This window comes from Xenopus laevis, chromosome 7S, assembly GCF_017654675.1.
Source record: "Xenopus laevis strain J_2021 chromosome 7S, Xenopus_laevis_v10.1, whole genome shotgun sequence".
NCBI classification, from domain to species: Eukaryota; Metazoa; Chordata; class Amphibia; order Anura; family Pipidae; genus Xenopus; species Xenopus laevis.
Window position 1 is genome coordinate 62,919,164 of NC_054384.1, and position 23,047 is coordinate 62,942,210.

Genomic DNA, 23,047 nt, shown 5'->3' on the forward strand with positions numbered 1-23,047 from the left:
CCTGTAATATTAGTCACACTTTCATTATGGTATAAACATAGGAAAGAGTATAACCTGATTCCCACCTTCCCAGGGCTACAACCTCTCTTGAAGAATCCGGACTTTCCCCCAAGTATGGAACCTAAAGCTTTCGCAAGATGGGGGCGGTTTAAAGGAAGAGAGACAAGAATGGTAGGTTTTTTAAAGAATGGTAGAATAATCAAGCTAGAGGTGGTACAGGAAATGTGGGGCCCCCACCCGAGAGACATATGGTGCTACTACCAACTGCATAATTTTCTGAAAGCACTGAATATAAAGCAGGATGAGATGGAAATGTCTGCATGGGAAAAAATATTGGACTCAAATAAGGCACAGAAAAGCCCTATCTCCCTAATATATAAGCTTCTGTTATCAAATAAAAAAAAGTCTCATGCAAAATTCTTTGATGCATGGGAAAGGGAGCTAGAGATGGAGCTACCTCCGATGAGTAGGAGGATAATATTGAGAAATATACATAAAACTTCTAGAGCTTCGCGAGTGAGAGAAATGCTATATAAAGTTATAAGTAGGTGGTATTATACTCCTGAAAAGTTACACAGGATTTTCCCCACTACAACTGAGAAGTGCTGGAGATGTAACCTTGAAACAGGGTCATATAAACATATATGGTTTACTTGTCCGGGTATTATCCCATTTTGGACCGAGGTGGTTGCGAGGATAAATAAAATAACAGGATCGGAATTACATCACTCAAACATCAATTTATTACTGTTTCATATTGATAATAGACAAAATAAAATGATGACAGATAGATTAACAGTACATTTATTACATGCAGCAATTGCCATGATACCAAAAAAATGGAAGCTACAGGACCCACCATTAGAAATTGAATGGAGGAACCTAGTGGAAGAAACTATGAAAATGGAGGAAATTATGAGTTTACTGCATAATAATATACCACATTACTACCAGATATGGAGGCCCTGGCTAGATAACTTGAATCTGGGGAACTAATCTGTTGAAGGGTGAAACGGCCAATGGCAAAATCGGGCTGTGAATTAAAATATTGTATAAAAATGATGTGAGGTGAATCCCTGTTATTCAATGTGTCAATACTCTGTTATGATGGAACTTGTTGTGAAATGACAAATATCCCCATGTCCCCCTTTTTCCTTCTGTATCCATTTTAACATTTTTTGGTTTGTCTTTGTTTTTTTTTGTTTTTTTTTTCAAAATTAATAAAGAGAGATTATTTAAAAAACACTTATGTTTTCTTATTGTAGCTCTGAGGGATGATTTTCGTCTAAATCCATCTGATACAGTTGTGGCAGTAGGGAAACAACTTGAGATAGAATGTGTGCCTCCAAAAGGACATCCTGAGCCCAATGTTACTTGGAAGAAAGATGGGATTCCAATATACCATAACAATAGTCGCTATATGGTAATTATACAGTTTTTGCTCTTTTCTTTCTTTTTCTTTTATTTAGATAAGTTGACTTTTGTTATACGTGTTAAACTTTTATGGCATTTGGCATTTTTTCCACATGAGCTGGCATGGTTAAAGACTATTGTCCATGGTTACAAGCCCATAGCCCTGTTTATATATGTTTGTATAAGGGGTTTTATGGATAGCAGCAGCACAACATTTGGTACATCTTTATAAAAAAGTGAGTTTAGACTATATACAGTGACACTGGTGAAACAACTGAATTAAGTTATGCAAACCTATTAAATCAATATACAGGTGTGGGACCATTGTTATCCACAATGCTTGGAACCTGGGGCTTTCTGGATAATGATAGTAGAAAATCATGTAAACATTAAATAAACCCAATAGGCTGGTTTTGCTTCTAATAAGGATTAATTATACCCTAGTTTGGATCAAATACAAAATACTGTTTTAGTATTACAGAGAAAAGAGAAATTATTTTTAAAAAATTGGATTATTTGGATAAATTGGAATCTAAATTCTGAGCATTCAGGATGATGAGTTTCTGGATAATGGATGCATACCTGTACCTGCACAATTGTTGCCATTTTTTTTGAACATTGCAACTTGCCCCATTTTTATAAATGAGCCCGGATATATGATTTTCACATTGTATATGCTGCCAATAAAAGCAGAGAAGCCAGATCCCTATGCAGTTTGAAAGTGTCAAACCTATTTCTTATTTTTTCATTAACTGAAAATGCTGATTTGACGTTCCCTTGCATACTGCAAATTTCATTTTAAAGAATACGTTCAATAATTAATGCTGAAGTCAAGCATAAAGCATCAAACTGTTATTTGCATCTGCATTGCAGTAGAACATCTTAATTAGAGCAGTTTAGTTTGGTTTCCTGTCATTATTATTGTTGAGTTTTCACAGCATTACATCGGAAATGTCAAGCCTTCACATCTTCTGCGTGCTTTTAAAAACAAAGGGAAAGATATTCATTTTAATAAATTGTTTAAATGGGAAACATCATGAACTAATGTGCAAGAATTGTGACAGCTGGTTTACTCCTACCCCACTGCATTGTCACAAGTGCTACAACAAACAATAAAAAAAATGTTTCGGGGGAATAAACACTTTCTTATGGAATGATTATATGACTAAATTATCAAACCCACTGGCTCACATGAGGCCTGTCTAAGTTCATTTAGCAATGAGACTTCCCAGGGTCCCTATAAATGTTGCAGGTTTATTGGCAGTTGTGTTTTGGAAACGGTGTGACCATGGAGTATTTACATAAAATTATTGGTTGTGGTGTCGCTATCCTCTTCTTTTGCAATGATATGGCTCCTGGGTCAGAAAATTATACTATCATCAAGTTCAAAATCTGAAGCCTCACCAATTTGCCTCAGAGGGGGAAAAATTCCTTCCTGACTCCAAAATGGCAATTGGACTAGTCCCTGAATCAACTTGTACTATGAGCTATCTTCCATAATCCCTCACTTGCTAAAAAGCCATCCAACCCCTTCTTAAAGCTATCTAATGTATCAGCCTGTACAACTGATTCAGGGAGAGAATTCCACATCTTCACAGCTCTTACTGTAAAAAACCCCTTCCGAATATTTAGTCGGAACTTCTTTTCTTCTGATCGGAATGGGTGACCTCGTGTCAGCTGGAAAGACCTACTGGTAAATAAAGCATTAGAGAGATTATTATATGATCCCCTTATATATTTATACATAGTTATCACATCACCCCTTAAGTGCTGCTTCTCCAGTGTGAACATCCCCAATTTGGCAGTCTTTCCTCATAGCTAAGATTTTCCATACCTTTCACCAGCTTAGTTGCCCTTCTCTGTACCCTCTCTAATACAATAATGTCCTGTTTGAGTGATGGAGACCAAAACTATATGGCATATTCTAGATGGGGCCTTACAAGTGCTCTATACAGTGGAAGAATGACCCCCTCCTCCCGTGACTCTATGCCCCTTTTAATACAGCTCAAGGCCTTATTTGTCCTTGATGCTGCTGACTGGCATTGCTTGCTACAGCCAAGTTTATCATCTACAAGGACTCCAAGGTCCTTTTCCATAATGGATTTGCCTAGTGCAGTACCATTAAGGGTATAAGTGGCTTGGATATTTTTACAACCCAGGTGCATGACTTTACATTTATCAACAGTGAATCTCATTTGCCACTTAGCTGCCCAGATTGCCAGTTTGTCAAGATCATGTTGCAAGGATGCCATATCTTGGATGGAATTAATTGGGCTGGATAGTTTTGTGTCATCTGCAAACACTGATACATTACTTACAACACCCTCCCCTAAGTCATTAATGAACAAGTTAAATAAAAGTGGACCTAATACCGAGCCCTGGGGAACCCCACTAAGAACCTTACTCCAAGTAGAGAATGTACCATTAACAACCACCCTCTCTACCTGATCCTGTAGCCAGTTTCCTATCCATGTGCAAACGACTTCATTAAGCCCAACAGACCTTAGTTTAGAAAGCAGTCGTTTGTGGGGCACAGTATCAAACGCTTTGGCAAAATCCAAATAGATAACATCTACTGCCCCCCACTGTCCAGCATCTTACTTACCTCATCATAAAAAGCAATCAAATTTGTCTGACATGACCTATTCTTCATAAAGCCATGCTGATTGCTGCTTATAATGCCATTCACTAGGACAAATCTAGAAAATCAGAAATAGGGACTGGTCTAAAACTGAACTAAGCTCTCTTAGAACCTGGGAGTGTATGCCATCAGGCCCTGGAGCCTTGTTTATATACATTTTTATTAAAGCTTTATGAATCATATCCTGAGTCAGCCACTGACTAGATTGAGCTGAGCCATTAGTGCAGCTATAAAGTGAGCCTGGGAACTCAGACTCCTCTATTGTATACACTGAAGAAAATAACTGATTTAACACATTTGCCTTTTCTGTATCTGTTACAACCATACTGGTACCATTATTTAATGGAGCAACCCTCTCAACCTGCATCTTTTTACTATTAATATATTTAAAAAACTTTTTAGGGTTAGTTTTTACCTCCATTGCAATTAACTCTTCATTTCCTTTCTTTGCCTTCCGGATTGCTGATTTACAACATTTATTACAGTGTTTATATTCATTAAATGCAGCTTCTGTCCCAACAGATTTGTAGTTTTTAAATGCCTTTCTCTTCTTCCCTATTACCTTCTTTACTTCTGTATTAAGCCACATAGGATGATTCTTAGAGCTTCTACATTTACTTCTTTAGGGAATAAATTGAGAACAGTAATGATTTAATATCATTTTAAATGACAACCATTTCTGTTCTGTGTTTGTAGCTGAAAACGTAATGCCCCAATCAATGTTCTGTAGCATTCTTTTTGGGAAGCTGATGTTATTGTACCTAGAAATGTACTGTATATATCTAGTAACAAAATCCCCTTGGCAATCTGAAAAACAAAAGTTGTGTAAATTGATGCAGGAGTAGACTGGCACAACTGAATATTTGAAGCTTAAAAAATCCTTGAGCTCAAATTTGTTTTTCCATTATATATAAATAATTCAGGAGCCTTCCGGTATGAATCACTATCTAAGGACATAAGGACGTATATTGTATATTCATGATTTCTTTTATTGATTGATTTAAGGCAATGCAATGTTTATAAGCATCTTCTTATGTGTCTCTACAAAGTGAATAGTGTTCTTCAGACACTGGTAACAACAATTTGTGTTCAACAGCTATAGTTTTGTGCTTTAAAACTATAAAAGAACATATTTCTATCTTATAATATACAGGATTTTACTTGCTCCATTTCAAGTTTTTCAGCCAACTTATTCATTACAAGGAGTTATAGCAAAAGGAGTGGGGGGCGGGTCTATTTGACCAAAACCCAAAACAGCCCAAATTGCCCCTAATTCAATACCTTCCTGTCATGAAGAAGGCATTGTACCTTATATGTGTTTCAAATGCAAGCAGAAGTCCATTAATTATATACTTATTATATTATTATATACTGCCATTGCATAACCTTTCCCCTGATACAAATTTACTATGTGGGTAACCTGTACATGACTACTCTTGACCATAGACTTAGGGGCATGCTTGTTATTTTTGTTGTCATAACTCCAATAATTGCTCGGTGATATTCTACACTAAGGGTCACATCTTACAATTGAGTTTTTCTTAAATATGTAACACAAATCTGGCATAGAAATAAAATCAGTTTGTGTGCTGATCACTAAGATATAAAGAGTGTCTAATGTACCACTTATATGTACACACTACCACAGTCCACAAAAGATAACACCAAATTTCAATAATATAATTTTCAGATTTCTGCAGGCAAACTCTCTATTGGTAAAGCACTAAAGACGGATTCAGGACTGTATTCCTGTTTAGCATCGAATCAAGTGGGAGAAAGAGAGAGTAAAGCTGCCACAATCTCTGTACTGGGTAAGAGAACATGGGTCAGTCTTGTGTCATTTCTAGCCGTCTATATATATTCCTGAATTTTAATTGTTGTTCATGAACACAAGCCAGAGCCAAAAAGTTTGGTGATGGGGTCAGTAAGGTAAACTGAATTTTGGTTCCATACATCTTCTTTTGCCATTTAATATGTGTATGTTTTGCTGTATCCTTGTCTATTTCATATTTATTGCTTTTTTTTTATTCTCCATTGCATTTTTATGCAATGGAGAATATGTTTGTTTCTTTAAAATTCTACATGTATTTCATTCTTTTCTTTTGTCCATGTTTTCTAACTTCTATTTTCCACATTAAATAGTTCATTGACTACGTCTCTTCTCTCCATGCTGTAATTTTTTCTTCAGTAGAGTTTTTTTATTTTACGATCACATCTCTTCTTTTCCATCTCCCTCCATATAAGTTATTGTCTTCCCTTCAACATATTTTAATTCTACCTTCTTTTCTCATCGTTTTCTTTCATCCCATTGTATGGATAATTTTTTTTTTCATTCCATTTTCCATGTTAACTTTCATTCTTTCTTTCTTTCTTCTTTGCTAAGCTCCACCCACTTCCACCATTATGGCCAAAATAGAAATTAAAAAGATAAAAAATCAAATAATCAGATTTAATATCTGGCATGGATATTTAAGATGTTTTTAACTTCACTTTTGAAATAAACCCCTCTCTCTCTGCAGCAGCACATTCACCACATGATGATCTAAGTGAAAAGTAGTTTAAAAATTAAATGCACCTTCATTTTCCAACAATCTCAAGGGATCCACTGCCAGGAGGGAAGATGTTTTAGATGGGGTCAGTGACCCCCATTTGAAAGCTGGAAAGGGTCAGAAGAAGAATGCAAATAATTTGAAAACTATAAAAATTAATAATGAAAATGGAGAGAGTTTAAGTGGAGCAGGACAGAGTTAGAACACAGTAGTTGGGAGTTAGTGTGGAGTTAGTGTGGAACACAGCAAGGAGTTTTTTCTGTGTCTACTTCAGGTAGTTATACTACAGTTTAATAAACAGAACTAGAGTTACAAAAGAGAGAGAGTCATAGTTTTTTCTGATCTTAACATTACAAGACAGGATTTTTCATTTGTAATATTCAACTATTCCCACAATATAGCTTTACAAGGTATAAAGTGTTAAAAATCCTTTCACTAAATTGCACTTTTCTGTTGTTATTATCAGTAAATTAGTTTTATTAAAGTTTTATTAAGCTGCATAATAGGTTTTTAACCTTTACATGAAATGTGTAGATAGTGGTGTGCGGATATCATTGCGGAACATTAGACTACTTTTCTTGATTGCATGAAAGTATGTGACTGAAAAGCTGTGCTTTATTCTCAGAGAAACCCATGTTTATGAATAGACCCAGTGATGTGACTGCAAAGTTTGGAAGCACAGTGCAATTTGGTTGTGGAGCACAAGGAGATCCTAAGCCCATCATCCGATGGAGCAAAGAAAAAGGAGACCTTCCACAAGGGAGGTGTGTACAATTGTATGCTTTATATTATATTACGTAATATGTTGGCGCTATATAAATACATGTTAATAAAATAATAACTGTATATGTTGCTGAACATGAGCAATCAGCTTAATCCATCATATTGAGAATCTTGGATTGGTTGTTTTAACATTTGCTAAATGCTGGTTGTTTATATGATATTCTCATTACTGAACATATTCACTTATTCAATTAAAAATAATTTAAACACAATTCTGTTCAAACAGGTATGAAATTACCAATGAAAATACTTTACGGATCCGATCTGTAACCTTATATGACTCTGGAAAATATATCTGCACTGCAGAAAACCAGCTAGAATCAGTATCGGCCAAGGCATTGTTGACTGTTCAAGGTAAGAAGCTTGGCTGAAACACCCTGCATACTATGGAAGCTTGCCTTCCTTTACTACCTGAAAGTACACTATGGTAAAAAAAAAAAACAGTTTTTTTTTAATTAATGATAGAAAGCATTGACCAATATTGAATACAAATCTGCAGAAACCTAAATATGCAAAATTATGGTTAAGAAAACCTGTATTTCATTCTTTATCACGAGAAGTATATTTCCTGGTACTGACAGAACTACTATCTACTCCCCATAACTCCCTATACAAAAATATTGCTGTTTTGTACTGATTTAATATGATTCAACAGACAACACTGTTCATTAGCCTATAAGGAATTGTTCTTCTTGCTGAATCTTATCCTACACAAGAAGTTAAACAGATGAAAAAGAGCTAATTACTTTTTTTAAATATATTGCAAAGTGATAAAACATATATAGATAAATAATTTCAAAGGGGGAATGTACAGATGTAGATGCAATTGTAAATGTAAGAGCAGATGCAGTCTGGTGGGAGGACATTAGGCATCAAAGAAAAAATGGGTATCCAATAACACTTATTTACCATAAACCTTTTAGACTGGGTAAGTTCATAAATAGGCAATGTACATAATACGCTACTCTTAAACATAGTATGGGAATTAACACATGAATAAAGGGTATGGGTAACTAATGCAAATCTATTCTCTATTCATGCTTTTTAAAAAGCACAGACTAATCTTTTTTTCTAACTCAGGATATCATTATGTCAAACCTCCTCCTAAAACTACTTAATTCTTAAAGTTTTATGAATTGCTTGAAGGCTGATTTTCAAGGTTCCCACACCCACAGACCTTTTAAACATAACATGAATATTCCTTGGTTAAAGGCAAATGATGGTAGTAATTTCTATAGCAGTTTTTCCTTTTCGACTGCACTTTATATTGTAAAACAGAACAATAGGTGAATACTGAGCAAACTAGCTACTGGTATTTTCAAGAGCAGTAGACAGATATATTATTATTCTATATTATTCCTGAGATAAGCTACTTGTGAACTTACATTAAGGTTTTGTCTGATTGATCCTACATCCTTCTGTCCTACATGACCTCCCTAGAGTTTTCCTGGTAATATATACAGATAAATGCCAAAATAAATTAATATGGTTTGTAATTGACCAATTCACTGTTATAGTTTCCATACATTTGGCATTACTAATAAAGTAAGTAAGTACTGTTATTAGCAAATAATGGTGACCGTGGTGATATTTTAAAATGCTGGTCAGGCTTAGTAGCTTGATATTTTGGCTACAAGGACTATATACATAGTAACATAGTAACAGTAAGTAAGGTTGAAAAAAGACACATGTCCATCGAGTTCAACCTTTTTTTTTTTTTTAACTACCTATCTGCCAGTTGATCCAGAGGAAGGCAAAAAAACCCATCTGAAGCCTCTCCAATTTGCCTTAGAGGGGGAAAAATTCCTTCCTGACTCCAAAATGGCAATCAGACTAGTCCCTGGATCAACTTGGACTATGAGCTATTTCCCATAACCCTGTATTCCCTTACTTGCTAAAAAGCCATCCAACCCCTTCTTAAAGCTATCTAATGTATCAGCCTGTACAACTGATTCAGGGAGAGAATTCCACATCTTCACAGCTCTCACTGTAAAAAACCCCTTCCGAACATTTAGGCGGAACCTCTTTTCTTCTAATCGGAATGGGTGACCTCATGTCAGCTGGAAAGACCTACTGGTAAATAAAGCATTAGAGAGATTATTATATGATCCCATTATATATTTATACATAGTCATCATATCACCCCTTAAGCGCCTCTTCTCCAGCGTGAACATCCCCAATTTGGCCAGTCTTTCCTCATAGCTAAGATTTTCAATACCTTTTACCAGCTTAGTTGCCCTTCTCTGTACCCTCTCTAATACAATAATGTCCTGTTTGAGTGATGGAGACCAAAACTGTACGGCATATTCTAGATGGGGCCTTACAAGTGCTCTATACAATGGAAGAATGACCCCCTCCTCCCTTGACTCTATGCCCCTTTTAATACAGCTCAAGACCTTATTTGCCCTTGATGCTGCCGACTGGCATTGCTTGCTACAGCCAAGTTTATCATCTACAAGGACTCCAAGGTCCTTTTCCATAATGGATTTGCCTCGTGCAGTAGGAACGAAGAAAACAGGTACCGGCACACAGGTGCAATTCAAGTAGGGGACTAGCCCCTTACGTGTTTATTAAGTCGACACAACGTTTCGGGGGCAATTCCCCCTTCGTCAGGTAATTGCTCCCGAAACGTTGTGTCGACTTAATATACACGTAAGGAGCTAGTCCCCTACTTGAATTGCACCTGTGTGCCGGTACCTGTTTTCTTCGTTCCTGCTGTGTTGCGGAAGTGCCGACTTCCTAGGATCCGAGCACCGGGTCAAGTACTCCATAGGGCTCGGGTGTGCACGTGAGTGTGTTTGCATTTACCTAGTGCAGTCCCATTAAGGGTATAAGTGGCTTGGATATTTTTACATCCCAGGTGCATGACTTTACATTTATCAACATTGAATCTCATTTGCCACTTAGCTGCCCAGATTGCCAGTTTGTCAAGATCATGTTGCAAGGATGCCACATCCTGGATGGAATTAATTGGGCTGGATAATTTTGTGTCATCTGCAAACACTTATACATTACTTACAACACCCTCCCCTAAGTCATTAATGAACAAGTTAAATAAAAGTGGACACAATACTGAGCCCTGGGGGACCCCACTAAGAACCTTACTCCAAGTAGAGAATGTCCCATTAACAACCACCCTCTGTACCCGATCCTGTAGCCAGTTTCCTATCCACGTGCAAACTACTTCATTAAGCCCAACAGACCTTAGTTTAGAAAGCAGTCTGTGGGGCACAGTATCAAACGCTTTGGCAAAATACAAATAGATCACATCTACTGCCCCCCCACTGTCCAGAATCTTACTTACCACATCATAAAATGCAATCAAATTCATCTGCATGACCTATCCTTCATAAAGCCATGCTGATTATTGCTCATAATGCCATTCATTGGGACAAAATTTTGAATGTGATCCCTTAACAAGCCTTCAAATAATTTGCCCACCACAGATGTCAAGCTTACTGGCCTATAATTGCCAGGCTGAGATCGTAATCCCTTTTTAAATATTGGAATAACATCAGCTTTTCTCCAATCCATAGGCACCATACCAGATGACAGTGAATCTGAGAAAATCAGAAATAAGGGCTGGTCTAAAACTGAACTAAGCTCTCTTAGAACCCGGGGGTGTATGCCATCAGGCCCTGGAGCCTTGTTTACATTAATTTGTATTAAAGCTTTTTGAATCATATCCTGAGTCAGCCACTGACTAGATTGAGCTGATTTACAACATTTATTACAGTGTTTATATTCATTAACTGACGAAACAATTGTTTTTTAAAGAATGTTTGTGAAGATTCTCTTTCATCCAGGTCATGGTATATCTGTAGTAATAAGTCAAAGTCCACTGGACTTGCTGTGGTTTTCTTGAAGACATTTCACCAGTCATCCGACTGGCTTTGGTAATTTAGAATTGAGATTTAAAGAATGTTCTTCAATAGCTACAGTTTTAAAGATTGTTCAACTTGCTGATCTCTAGCATTTTCAAAGATGTTTCCATGGATGTCAGATGGACAACTGGCAACAAAATGTCAAGCATAACTACAATGCTACATTAGTATAAGAGCTACTTTTAATCAGTGGTTTGGAATTTTTATTATATTGTTATATGTTATTACTATCTTTGCTTTGAGCAGGTCCACCAGCACATTTCTAAATGTTGTACTGCATGTAACCTAAAAAGGCTCTTTTGTAAACAAACAGGCCTATTATTCTCTGAATAATAGACCTGAGCAATGATTGAACTGGAACATAAGTGGAACTTAATAATACTAGGACAAAACACTTGACTTTTTTTCTGCATGATAGATGCTTTCTTTTTTCATCTAAGAAATCTCTATTGATCAGTAAGCCAATATGAAATTGTATAAAGGATGCACCTACAGTACGTAAGTATATTAAGCACTTTCACTTCATATTCTTTTATTAGATCCATTGGATACTGGTCAGATAGAGAGAGAGAAACAAATACATAAAGAATTAATGGGTGTTCATGTTCATTTAGACAACATTACGGCACTTCCAAGTTCCTCAGTCTATGTGCACTGGCAGGTAAGACACCATTCTTGTATACAAAGAAGACTTTTTTGTATTCCATTGTCACATTAGTGAAGGTTGCATATCATTAAACATTAAGGTAAGCCAGCACAGTGTGCCTATAATGCTTTGGATACATTATTTCTTAAATGCCATAAAATAAAGTCCTCGCTTAAGGAGGTTAATACAAGATAACAAAACCTTTGTGTTATTACAATATTCCTACTTAGCTATTGCTTCCAGGAAAATCATCTATCTCTCTGTGAATCAAATGTCTCATTTATTACACTCCATTTCAGGTGTTAACAGAATCTCCTTTCACTGAAGGATATAGTGTATTTTACCGCACACTTACTTCTTCTGATACTGAATGGACAGAATGGACAAAGTCTAGGATCACTGAACACAGCACTGTTATTCCATCTCTGAGGAGGGGACAGAAATATGAGTTTAAGATCCGACCTTTCACTGGGAAAAACTATGGACCTGATAGCAATATTAAACATCTCAGAATACCCGAGGAAGGTAAGTTTGTGTTAAATCTAAAAGACTGATAATAAGTTGGAATCAACTCTGACAAAACAAATGAGCAAAAGAATGCCATTATCTTCACAAGAAGAGTACATATTGGTTATTTAGCAGAATCACAATCTAAAATAAATATCAAGGACATATAATTGTTAAAAAAGCTATATAATTATAGTAGCTGAGGTTGAAAAAATGCATACATCCATCAAGTTCAACTTTTAACTTTATATTCAAGGGCGAGTTGGACAGCCCAATCTAGGCCATGCTATACAGTATCTAGTGCAGATAAGTCTAAAGAAACTTTCTAAGTATTCTTGAAAACATTTCACCACTGAAGAAGCCGCTTATGTAAGTGTTTTCAAGAAAACGACAGATTTTTTCATCATTTTTATACATCACACAGAAACAAATGCTAAAGTTGAATAAAATGTGCTTAAAATATTGTAAATTGCTCTTCTTGATTGATTTATTTTTATATATTTTTTCAACCTTGTGGCAATGAAAAAAGTAATATTTCTTAATTAAAGAAAAGAAGAAAAATCACTATTGCTGACATATTTTGATTTGCAGTTAATTAATGGTAATATTGCCTATGCATTTTCATGTTAGCCTTTTATATGTGATGTGTTAATAAAAGCTCAAGCATCAGCCAAATGTATTCATCCAGTTTAATGTTTAGAAATAATGTAAAGCAGTTTCTTGACTATGTTACAGTATGGTGTGGTTAAATTTTAGTGACTTTCACCACTAGGTGGCATGAATAATCTACTTACATAAAAATTTGCTGAATAAGGAATGTAGTGTTTGAAAGACAAAGGGCAAGAAAAGGACAGCTAAAGCAGGAGTCAGCATAGGTTGACTTACCTGAAATTTATGCAGAATGGGCATAAAAATGACCCTAGCCTTGATGTCTTTGGATGTATCCCTATCTATCGATCTATCTATCTATCTATCTATCTATCTGTGTAATAAAAATAAATGCAACACGTATGTGACTCTCTAAATGAATTTAAAAAACGAAATTAGAAAAACAGATTTATTCAGACAATGGTTCAGTCCCTTATAGTGGAGCTACAGGACTAAAATGTTCACTTAATAAAACTTTCTTGATTTTTTTACCATTTATAAAGTACTCTATTTAGAGTACTCTTATTTTTCTTTTTCATGATTCTTTTCTCGATAGGAACAATTTCACTTTGAGTGTAATAATTAGTTTGCAACTATGAGTGTGCAATTGTGTAAGGTTAGTAAAATAATGCAAAGCCAGGTTACATTACAGTAGGCACAGTAGCAATGCAGCATTTAGTCAGACAAGAGCTGAACCCTACATAAAAAAAAACACTTTGATGCTTCCCACATTCTCCCTGTTACCCCTGTTATAAGAAATTTATACAGTTGTTCACCTCACTTTTTATCCCTGCCTGTCTGCTTGTCATTGATAATTGTAAGGTCTTTGTGATTGGGACCTCATTCAAATTGTTTATTGAAACGCTTAGATTGTGTGCAGTTTTCTCATTGTTTAATTTACAACAACTGTACCCCTCTTATGTTTGCATCTTGCAAAGCACTACATCACTGCACATCCACATTTCTGTATTACCCTGTTACAATTTGTTGTAATGCATTATCTTGAACCACTGAGGTGTATCTATTATACAGTATGCTTTTATCTGGTTAGGTATAATAAAGCAAACATGTTTTGGGTCTAATTATGGATTTACTCACTGAATTTCTTATCCCTCAGTTCCACTTTCTGTTGGATTTAATGCCACTAACCACGTCACCTACTCTCTAAGCCTCAAAGTAATAAGTCCCATCAGTCAACATTAACCCACTCTTTCAGATCCAAACAGATTTAACACATCACTTTCAATAAATATAATTTTTTACTAATCCTTCTCAACAAATTGCTTGTAAACAGGAAAAACAAACATCATTATACTCACATTCATTTTATTTCTTTTAGTTCCCAATATTGCTCCACAGAACATCAATGTGACTGCAGTGGAAGGAGGAAACGGTACAATAGTTGTGAGCTGGGAACCCCCACCAAAAAATATTCACAGCGGTAACATAAAAGGTTATAAGGTAAGATGCCATATTTTATGGTTAATGTAGCTTCAAGTAGCTTCATGCAATAGATACAGTAAATCTGGAAACAAAATGTACCTACATAAAGCAACAACGTTTAATATCGTGTACGTTATCGTTTTAAGTACAATTTTATTAAGAGACAGAGTTCTATTAGAGCTCAGAATTTAATGATGTTAAAAGGTAGAGATCAGCTCCAAAAGTAGAGATCAGCTCCAAATACAAAGTATTTGATTTGGCCTGAAATGTTATTGTGTGAGCCACTGCATGTGCCCTAAGGGCAGTCTTATGAAGATGTGCTCTTCAATAATATTGCTATTTGTGTAAATTTTCTTATCCCTTCTGGGATCTATAAAGATCCAGGCATGAATGTTAAAATGACTGCAAATTTTTAGGCCATTTTAAACTGTACATGACAAACATTAAGTAGTAGGCATTTCTTTGGATAGCAAATTATGGTATTGTTCTTTAAAATAGTCATGCAAATTCTAATATCCTTATTATTATTAACATGTATTTATATACCGCCAACATATTACGTATCTTGTCACAGTATCCTAAACCGAACATTCTGATCAGAACAAATAATTTTTTTTTTTTTGTTAAAAAACCCAAATATAACAAAATCATGGAAAAAACTTGTCTTTTACTCATTATTTTTAGTGAATTTACAAGCTCAAAAACAATATGAAAAACAAAAAACTTGAATGGAATAAATAATTTACATTTTGGCTAGGACAGCTCCCATTAACTTATACATGCCTTTGTTAACTTTTAGATGGCAAAGTGTTACATTTGTTTTTTTGTGATTTTTTTTTCACATAATAAATATAAAAAATTCCTGGTTTTTAAACCATTATTCAAATTCATGGCTTTGAGCACAACAAAATTCAAATCACGGAAAAATGCAAACATCTATAAATAATCCCCATAATGGTAAATATGTCATCATGTAAGGCTAGTTTTTTGTGCCCCAACAACTTCCTGGCACTGTGAGCTGTATGCAACTATATGAGCATTAATGGAGAAAAGGATCACCACACTATTTCTTGTCCAAACTCCTAAGGTCAAATATTGAAGTTATGGGTTTTTTTTAAACTCTAATAAATTTGTATGTATTCACAACTCGAATGGGAGGTTATTTATGAAAAAACTTGAATGTCTAATATTCGATTGAATAGGAACGACCCGAAAATTCAAATCAAATTTGAATAGAGTTTTCCTCTGGACAAAAAAAACTTGTCTTTTGCGCGTAAATTTTTTTTAGCGCACAGCATTTTATTTCTCCCATTGGAAGCTATGGTTCGTAATTTTTGCAGCAAAACTTGGCAAAAATTTGGCTCATTACTACTATTAACATCTTCAAATAGTTCAAGGGACCTCTTCTATTGATTTCTACATGAATTTGGCAGGTTTTAGGTGGAGAATATTCAAATTAGAACTATTTCCAAGGTTGAAGTGTGATATATCTCACATTCAAATTGAAGTCGTGGTTTTAAATTCAAAATTGTGAGTTTTGACCAAAAAAATTTTACCATTCAAATTTTAGTAAATCTGCCCCTTAGTATCCATTGTAGGATTAGATATACTGTACATTCCCCATTATATGGGAGGTAATTGCCAATATTTTGTCCTAGGAGTATAGTAGTTCGGGAAGAATTAGGCCCAGTAACCCTCTATTTGGTTATTATACCGTTAAATTCAAAAATTTTAATATGAATTTACCATTCAAACTTAATAAATCTGCACCTAGGTGTCCAGCCTAAGCATAATGGCTCTAGCAGTCAGTCAGTTGAGTCCCTACTCTGGTGGGGGTCACTTGGGGGAACGATCTCCTCTATTCTTGTCACCAGAGCCCACTTGTGCTAGCTACCCTGTTCCTTGCTCTTACTCCATAAGTGATCTACAATATGGGCTTGTCCACATTCTAATTGGTGCTCAATCATAGAGTCCTTTTTCCCTGGCTCTCAGTGAGTTAGTCTCCTATCTGAGGGTCCACTCCTTCCATAGGCTGCCCTCTGACCAATAGGGAACCTTACCCTTCCACATGGAATGTCTTAAATAAGAATATCTCAACTGCTTTATTTGTGGACAAACAATTACAACAGATGTAAAACCAAAGGACATTCTAGCAAATATTGTTATATGAAAATCCTGCAACACAATTCCAACAATCTGTCAATAATATAAACCATAATGCAGCCTTAACAAATATCCAATGAAAAAGATTTTTCAGTAGAATTCAAGACACCAATCAAAATAAAATGAACCTCTTAGGTATCAGTGGATTTGTATTTGACTCTTTTGTTATTTGAAAGTAAAAGGCACAAATATTAATGTTCTATTACATTTTAGAAATATATAAATCTTTAATACTTTTTATACTACTATCGGCTGTACTCTTATCAAACTGTCTTTTGTAAAACAGGGATGTCAGATTATCTTTGCATTTTTTTTTCAAAAACACTCAGTAAGAGCAGCAAAAGCTTTTAAAAAGCTTTTCAGGATTCTAAATGCATGAAATCATTCTAATACAAGATACATTTGTGTGTTTATTACAAATTCTAATTACTGTATAATATGACTAGATGTGACACCACTCCATTACTTTCCACAGATAAAGCTTTATTAATTACTTTGTAATCTTTTCTTCAAATTAATATATACTTAGCTTGATGCATCAGTCGATAACAGTAGATGCAAATGCTCGGCCAGTAGGAAATATTTGAATCCGAGTATGAAAATGTACAGACATCAAGAAGTGGATGTTGTGTTACAAGTTGTTATGGGTTACTATGTCAGAATTTTATTGATCAGAATTCTGTTATGGGAGAGGTAGAACATCAATATTTTTCAAAATCAATAATCAGCCCCAGTCAATATTAGGCCTGATATTCCCATGATATTTTAAAAATATGAATGGAATGAATGGTAGGCACAATGTGTAAATTAAAATAGTAAATTTATGAAGCTGCTGCTGACACAAACTGAACAATGTATTTAGACATACTCAAAATATGTTCTCTTCTCTAATATATTTTACAGATGTTAACTCAGAGGGTTTTGCTGTAAGGACCTCTAGTTAATCTTAATCCCAAATGCCCATACTCCGTATCCATTATTGTCTGTCTTCTAATAATGTTAGTAAAATAGTATTCTTGCACTCTTGTTACAACATAATCATACAGTTTGTCTCTGGAAACAGCTGAGCATAATAACATGGACTATAGAAGTTGCCAAATATTTCAAGGGGAAATCTCTCATATGAAATACATAACAAATAAGTATACTAAAACATATTAAATTTTTTCTATTCTTGTTTAAATAAGAACTTGCATTTCTGGGAAAAGTTTAGAAAGTGATTATATTTGAAACATTCATTATTCATATCTTTGAACATTTAGGGGGTTATTTATTAAAGTCCGAATGCAAAAAAATCGAAAAATTCAAGATTTGTTTACTGTAAAATCTGAATTTTTAGTGGAAAAAATTAAATTTTTTTCAAGATTTACTATACTCTGCGGATGGTAAAAGTCAGAATAAGAAAATCCTCCACCTCAGACCTGCCCAGGTTGTATATAAATCAATGGGAGACGTCCCTATCCTATTTGGAAGTTTCTGTGGTCTGAGCTGGATTAAGCCTGAAAACCCAACTATTTCAGGCTTTTTGGGCAAAAATCCAAAAAAACTTGGACTTTTTTGGGAAAAAGACAGAAAAAATTGAGTGAATCGGGAAAATTATTTTTTTATCATTTTTATTCTTATAAAGTAGGCCCATAAAGTATTATAGTGCTATACAATTACTGTATGTATTGACAAAACAAGAGATGTATTATTGGAAATGGCAGAGTTGCCTTTGTATTTTAACAATAATTATTGCAATAAACAAAGCCAAGAGCATTTGAGCAACATTGTAGTAGCAGCAACCACAATAATCAATAAAGTCAAATAAAGAGCTCCTTTATTAAGGCATACTGTTTCTGAAAAATTCCTTTATAGGCACACATATCATCTGAAAAGTATATTTTTGCCAGACAGTAACAACCCATCCACTTGAGTGGAAAATAACTGACAGCACCAGTGCTGTTGCTGCTATATTTTTGGAATAAATAGAACCAGAACCAGCATTGTCAAATGCTTCTTCTGTGTGATGTCAGTCTTGCATTGAATCAAAAACAAACCTTTTATAAAGTGTTCCCTGAGGGTTTTACCTTTCCTATGGTATAAATAACTATACAGCTATTATTTTGTGACATTTGATATTGTATTTTCATTACAAAAAATAAGCTAAATCAAATCAATCCAGATTCCTCTCCTGCAAATAGTCAATTGTTTGATGCTTTTAGGTCTGGTGTTTTGAGAATGAAACATATCCTAAAGCAGACTGGATAGTGGATGAAGAAACCAAGAGTCTTGAAATCCCCATGTTGACTTCCGGGGTTAAATATCAAGTCCAGGTAGCGGCTATAAATGACGCAGGAATTGGAATGCCAAGCAAGCCTAAATACATAATGATAGGTGAGAAAGTTTCATTATTTACTGAATAATACAATGAAAATGAATTTAGCAACCTTGAACCCGATGTAGTGTAAAGTGGGCACTATAAACAAAGGATACTAGTAGAAAACTATGACAGTGGTTTATTAAGATGAAGCAGGGGTTTACATATGAGCTGTTTTAAGTAATACATATTTATAGAGACTTACTTTGTTGGGGGTGTAGGAGATGTGCTTGTAATGATCATGGTTATGTGTAATTTTCATCATTGTTGAACCTGGTACAGAGTAACTCCAGGGAAAATCTATATTGTTGCAGCAAGCATGCCTGTGTTTGTGTAAATGCTTGGAAAAATCCAGATAAATGGGTCCCTGGACTGAATGGAGGAAAGCAGTGTGGGCCCTCCATTCCATACTCCATTTGCAGATTTGCAGTTGCTCAGCTAGAGGTAGCTGTGTGATTAGGCTGCAGGTGAGCAGCAAATAAAAGTGGTGTGGGACTACATCTCCATGCCCCCTGGATACCTCCTTGTGCTGGAGGATGGTGTGAAGCTCCCTGGAGACCTCCTTGTGCTGGAGGAGTGTGTGAGACCTCCTTGTGCTGGAGGAGTATGTGAGACCTCCTTGTGCTGGAGGTGTGTTAGTAGCTGGAGAGGAGACTGTGTTTCCACGCTGAGCTGAAGTTCTGTGAAAGCAACAAGTGACTGGATAGAGGAATACAAAACCTTTCCGAAGACACTATATGCTAAAAGTCTAACAAATGACTCTTGGACTTATTACTTCCTAACCTGTAAGTGCTGGATATATATTATTTCTATGTACACTAATGTCGGTGTTAAATTGGGACTGTTAATCCTATGTTGACACAAGTGTGCTAAAGCTGTTGGTTTTGTTAATAATAAAAGCCAGCCAAGCTTTTATAAGGTGGCATCAGACTCTGTTGGTGTGCTTAAACTGTGGCATGGCTATGGTCCCTGCTAACCTGAATCTCACAGGGGTATATCTTTTCTTTAAAATACATGCATTAGTAGACACTGAAATCACCCTAGTTATTGTTTTGTCAATTGAGCTGACCATATTTTGGCCAATATTATTGGCTTTATATGCAAAATATCAATATATTGTCCCACAATAATCTGATTTTCTGAGATTTTGATCAACCAAGTCTGATAACCTCTTCAACCCATGATCACAGCAGTCTTTTGCCCAATAGTCTATACAGGTATGGGACCAGAATGCACAGGACCTGGGGTTTTCTGGACAATGGATCTTTTTGTAATTTGGATCTTCATACCTTACGTCTACTAGAAAATCATGTACACATTAAATAAACCCAAGAAGCTGGTTTTGCTTTCAATAAGGATTAATTATATCTTAGTTTGGATCAAGTACAAGATACTGTTTTATTATTATAGAGAAAAAAATTGAATTATTTTATTACAATGAAGTGCATGGGAGATGTCCTCTCCCACGTGAGTGAGTCTGTTAGCTTAATGCTGAAGGATTGGATGTGAAAATGTAAATGGAACTTTCATCTTTCACGTGTTGATTGTGAATTGCATTAAAGATATAGATCATTGATCAGTGATTGGTTACTAAACTACATTATTTTATCTGCTTTTATCAATTAGTCAGACAGAATAAAAATTCTCGAGTGCATGTTTAGATTTACACCTGTCACACAAGCAGCTACTAATTGAAGTAGGCTCCAAATAGTCATGATTTCCAGCATGACTTTCACATGGGGAAAACAATGGAACACCTATTTCTTGGAGTTATTACCATAGTCCATGTCCTTAGTACAGATATGTCTAAATAAAACATTGTTTTGCTTTTTGTCTCCAGACTCACCAGACGTAAAGGAGGTAAAAGATGAAAATATATATTTTGAGCTTATCCTGCAGGTTGTGCGCCATCCAGCATTCATTGGAACTGTAGGAACTGTGGCTTGGATATTATTAATGGTTGCAGCCGTGTATGTGTGCCAGCGGCATTCTAAGCGATATAGCAAAAAACAGCACAGCATATTAGGAAACAGTAAGCATTTATTATTTCATAATTTGTTTTGAATGTCATTACTTGCAGTCAACAAAAGAATAGTTGTAAGCTGAAATACTGTATGTCATATATATACAAGATACATTTGGACTTATGCATTTATGGAAACTCACAATATGGGAGTTAAGAAGTAACACAGGCTTTATGTGTGCTGGCCCAGTAACCTATCACAGTCAATCAGATACTTAGTTGGTTTGGGATACTAGACATTACATTTATCACCATTCCCTATTTGTCTATGCCTTTACCACACACAGACAGTGCACCCTTGGGAATGTGATAAACTAGGGCGATATTTCCTAGAGTCCACAGCTCCACAGCACAGGTCTGGTTTCATTTTTATAAATAAAGAGGCATCTACAAAGAAATTGTAGTTTTAAGGGGGGAATGTATTGCAAGTGTTATTTAAAATTGGTGTTTTTGTGAATGCTTAGCACTGCTCGCAATGTAAAATCATAAGCTGGCAAAGGTTAGTGTTTACACCAGGTCTGGAGTTTCATTAAATACTATGTTGCAAAATACGTTTTACGATTGCGAAATTTTATTACATACACTGCATATGTTTGCAAAGCCATTTATTTGGTCGCAGACTTTTGAGAGGAAGTTGTTGAGGTCTGTAATCATTCAAAAAAAGACATAAACATGGTCGCTAACATTCGCAATGATCTTGCAAACTTTTTTGCACTAACAAAACATATTACATTCCCCCAATAGTCTTTGAACTTCTATATCTGATCTGTCTGCCCAACCAGAATATACTTTTTTTCACTGAAAGAAGATAAATGGCAGAAAAATACTTACAGCAAAGAGCTCTGCGCTGTGAAAGCTCTGATATAAATCTACTGATGAACAGCTCTTCCAGGCAGCAGTGGCACACAGATGGCACACTCGAGGGCCTCTTTGTCCTTCTCTATCCCTGTGATTTAAATGCACATATCCCCTACTCTGTATGACTTTGGTGTGTGATTGCAGCATTAGTACTAATCTTCAGGAGAAAGGTGAAATGCACCACTAGGAAAAATGCATTTAAAATATACATGAAAATGGAAAAAAAATAGGAACTTTTCATCCATATTTTATGAGCAGGATGAAATGAGTCCACGTGAATTGGCCCTTTGTATGTATTTGTGCCTATTGCATCTGTAATACTCACAGATTCATGTGCAAGCTGTAAAGTGCTATGTAAATAGTGAAACATTGTCAATATACTTACAAAATACATAAGGATAATCTAATATTTCACTCCAAACTTCTTTTAGCTGGACTTTTAGAGGATTTATTTTATTTTATAATCCATTCTAAAGGAAACACAAACGATGATTTTGTTTACTTGCAGAGATAGCTTTCCCCCCAAGGCTAAGTATATCAAGATTTTTTTCAATTTCTCACTGGATACAGAAATGCTCTGATGTATCAGCAGGAAAATGGTGTGCTTTGTGCAGAAGTCAACAGTTACAGATTTAGATTCTTTGCACATGTATTGCAGAAAATACCCATAAGGATTAATGCTTTCTTTAATTCGATTAAACACTATGTTTTTGTTAGTTTGTTTTCCCCATTGAGCAGAACATGATCTGTTTATTTACTAGGTATATTAACATTTTAAAGTGCCATGGTTTTTAGTGTTAATTACAAAATCTGTGATTACAGCATAGCCTTATCTGCACCATGTTGTGAATAAAAATTAGGATAACTGCTCATTTGTGAGTAAGGTGTAACAACAGAGACAGCATTCCCTGAAGCTGCTGGGGGATCTGGAGTGTATAGGGACCCAAATGAATACACAATTAGAATGCGTGCTCTGTTTGATATGCAGCATCAGTATCACACAACACATTATCTTCTGATCAGTTACACAGAATCCTTGCTTAGGTCTGGAGATCATTTTAATGTCCAAAGTTATCAAAACTATGCTCTGAGTCCCTGTAATATCAACTTATGACCATATAATAAAAGAT

General features: G+C 35.3%; 1 protein-coding gene across 3 annotated transcripts in view; it reads left to right on the plus strand.

Annotated features, from left to right (window-relative positions):
* Window positions 1–23,047, plus strand: part of robo4.S (roundabout guidance receptor 4 S homeolog) — a 127,098-nt gene that overhangs the window by 40,823 nt on the left and 63,228 nt on the right. For all 3 annotated transcript variants that reach the window (XM_018241665.2, XM_018241666.2, XM_018241667.2), the window contains exons 3-11: window positions 1,266–1,423; window positions 5,745–5,865; window positions 7,229–7,367; window positions 7,613–7,740; window positions 11,810–11,931; window positions 12,216–12,441; window positions 14,411–14,532; window positions 18,882–19,053; window positions 20,877–21,068. In XM_018241665.2, the coding sequence (XP_018097154.1) occupies window positions 1,266–1,423; window positions 5,745–5,865; window positions 7,229–7,367; window positions 7,613–7,740; window positions 11,810–11,931; window positions 12,216–12,441; window positions 14,411–14,532; window positions 18,882–19,053; window positions 20,877–21,068 (1,380 nt within the window). The remainder of the gene's footprint in view (window positions 1–1,265; window positions 1,424–5,744; window positions 5,866–7,228; window positions 7,368–7,612; window positions 7,741–11,809; window positions 11,932–12,215; window positions 12,442–14,410; window positions 14,533–18,881; window positions 19,054–20,876; window positions 21,069–23,047) is intronic.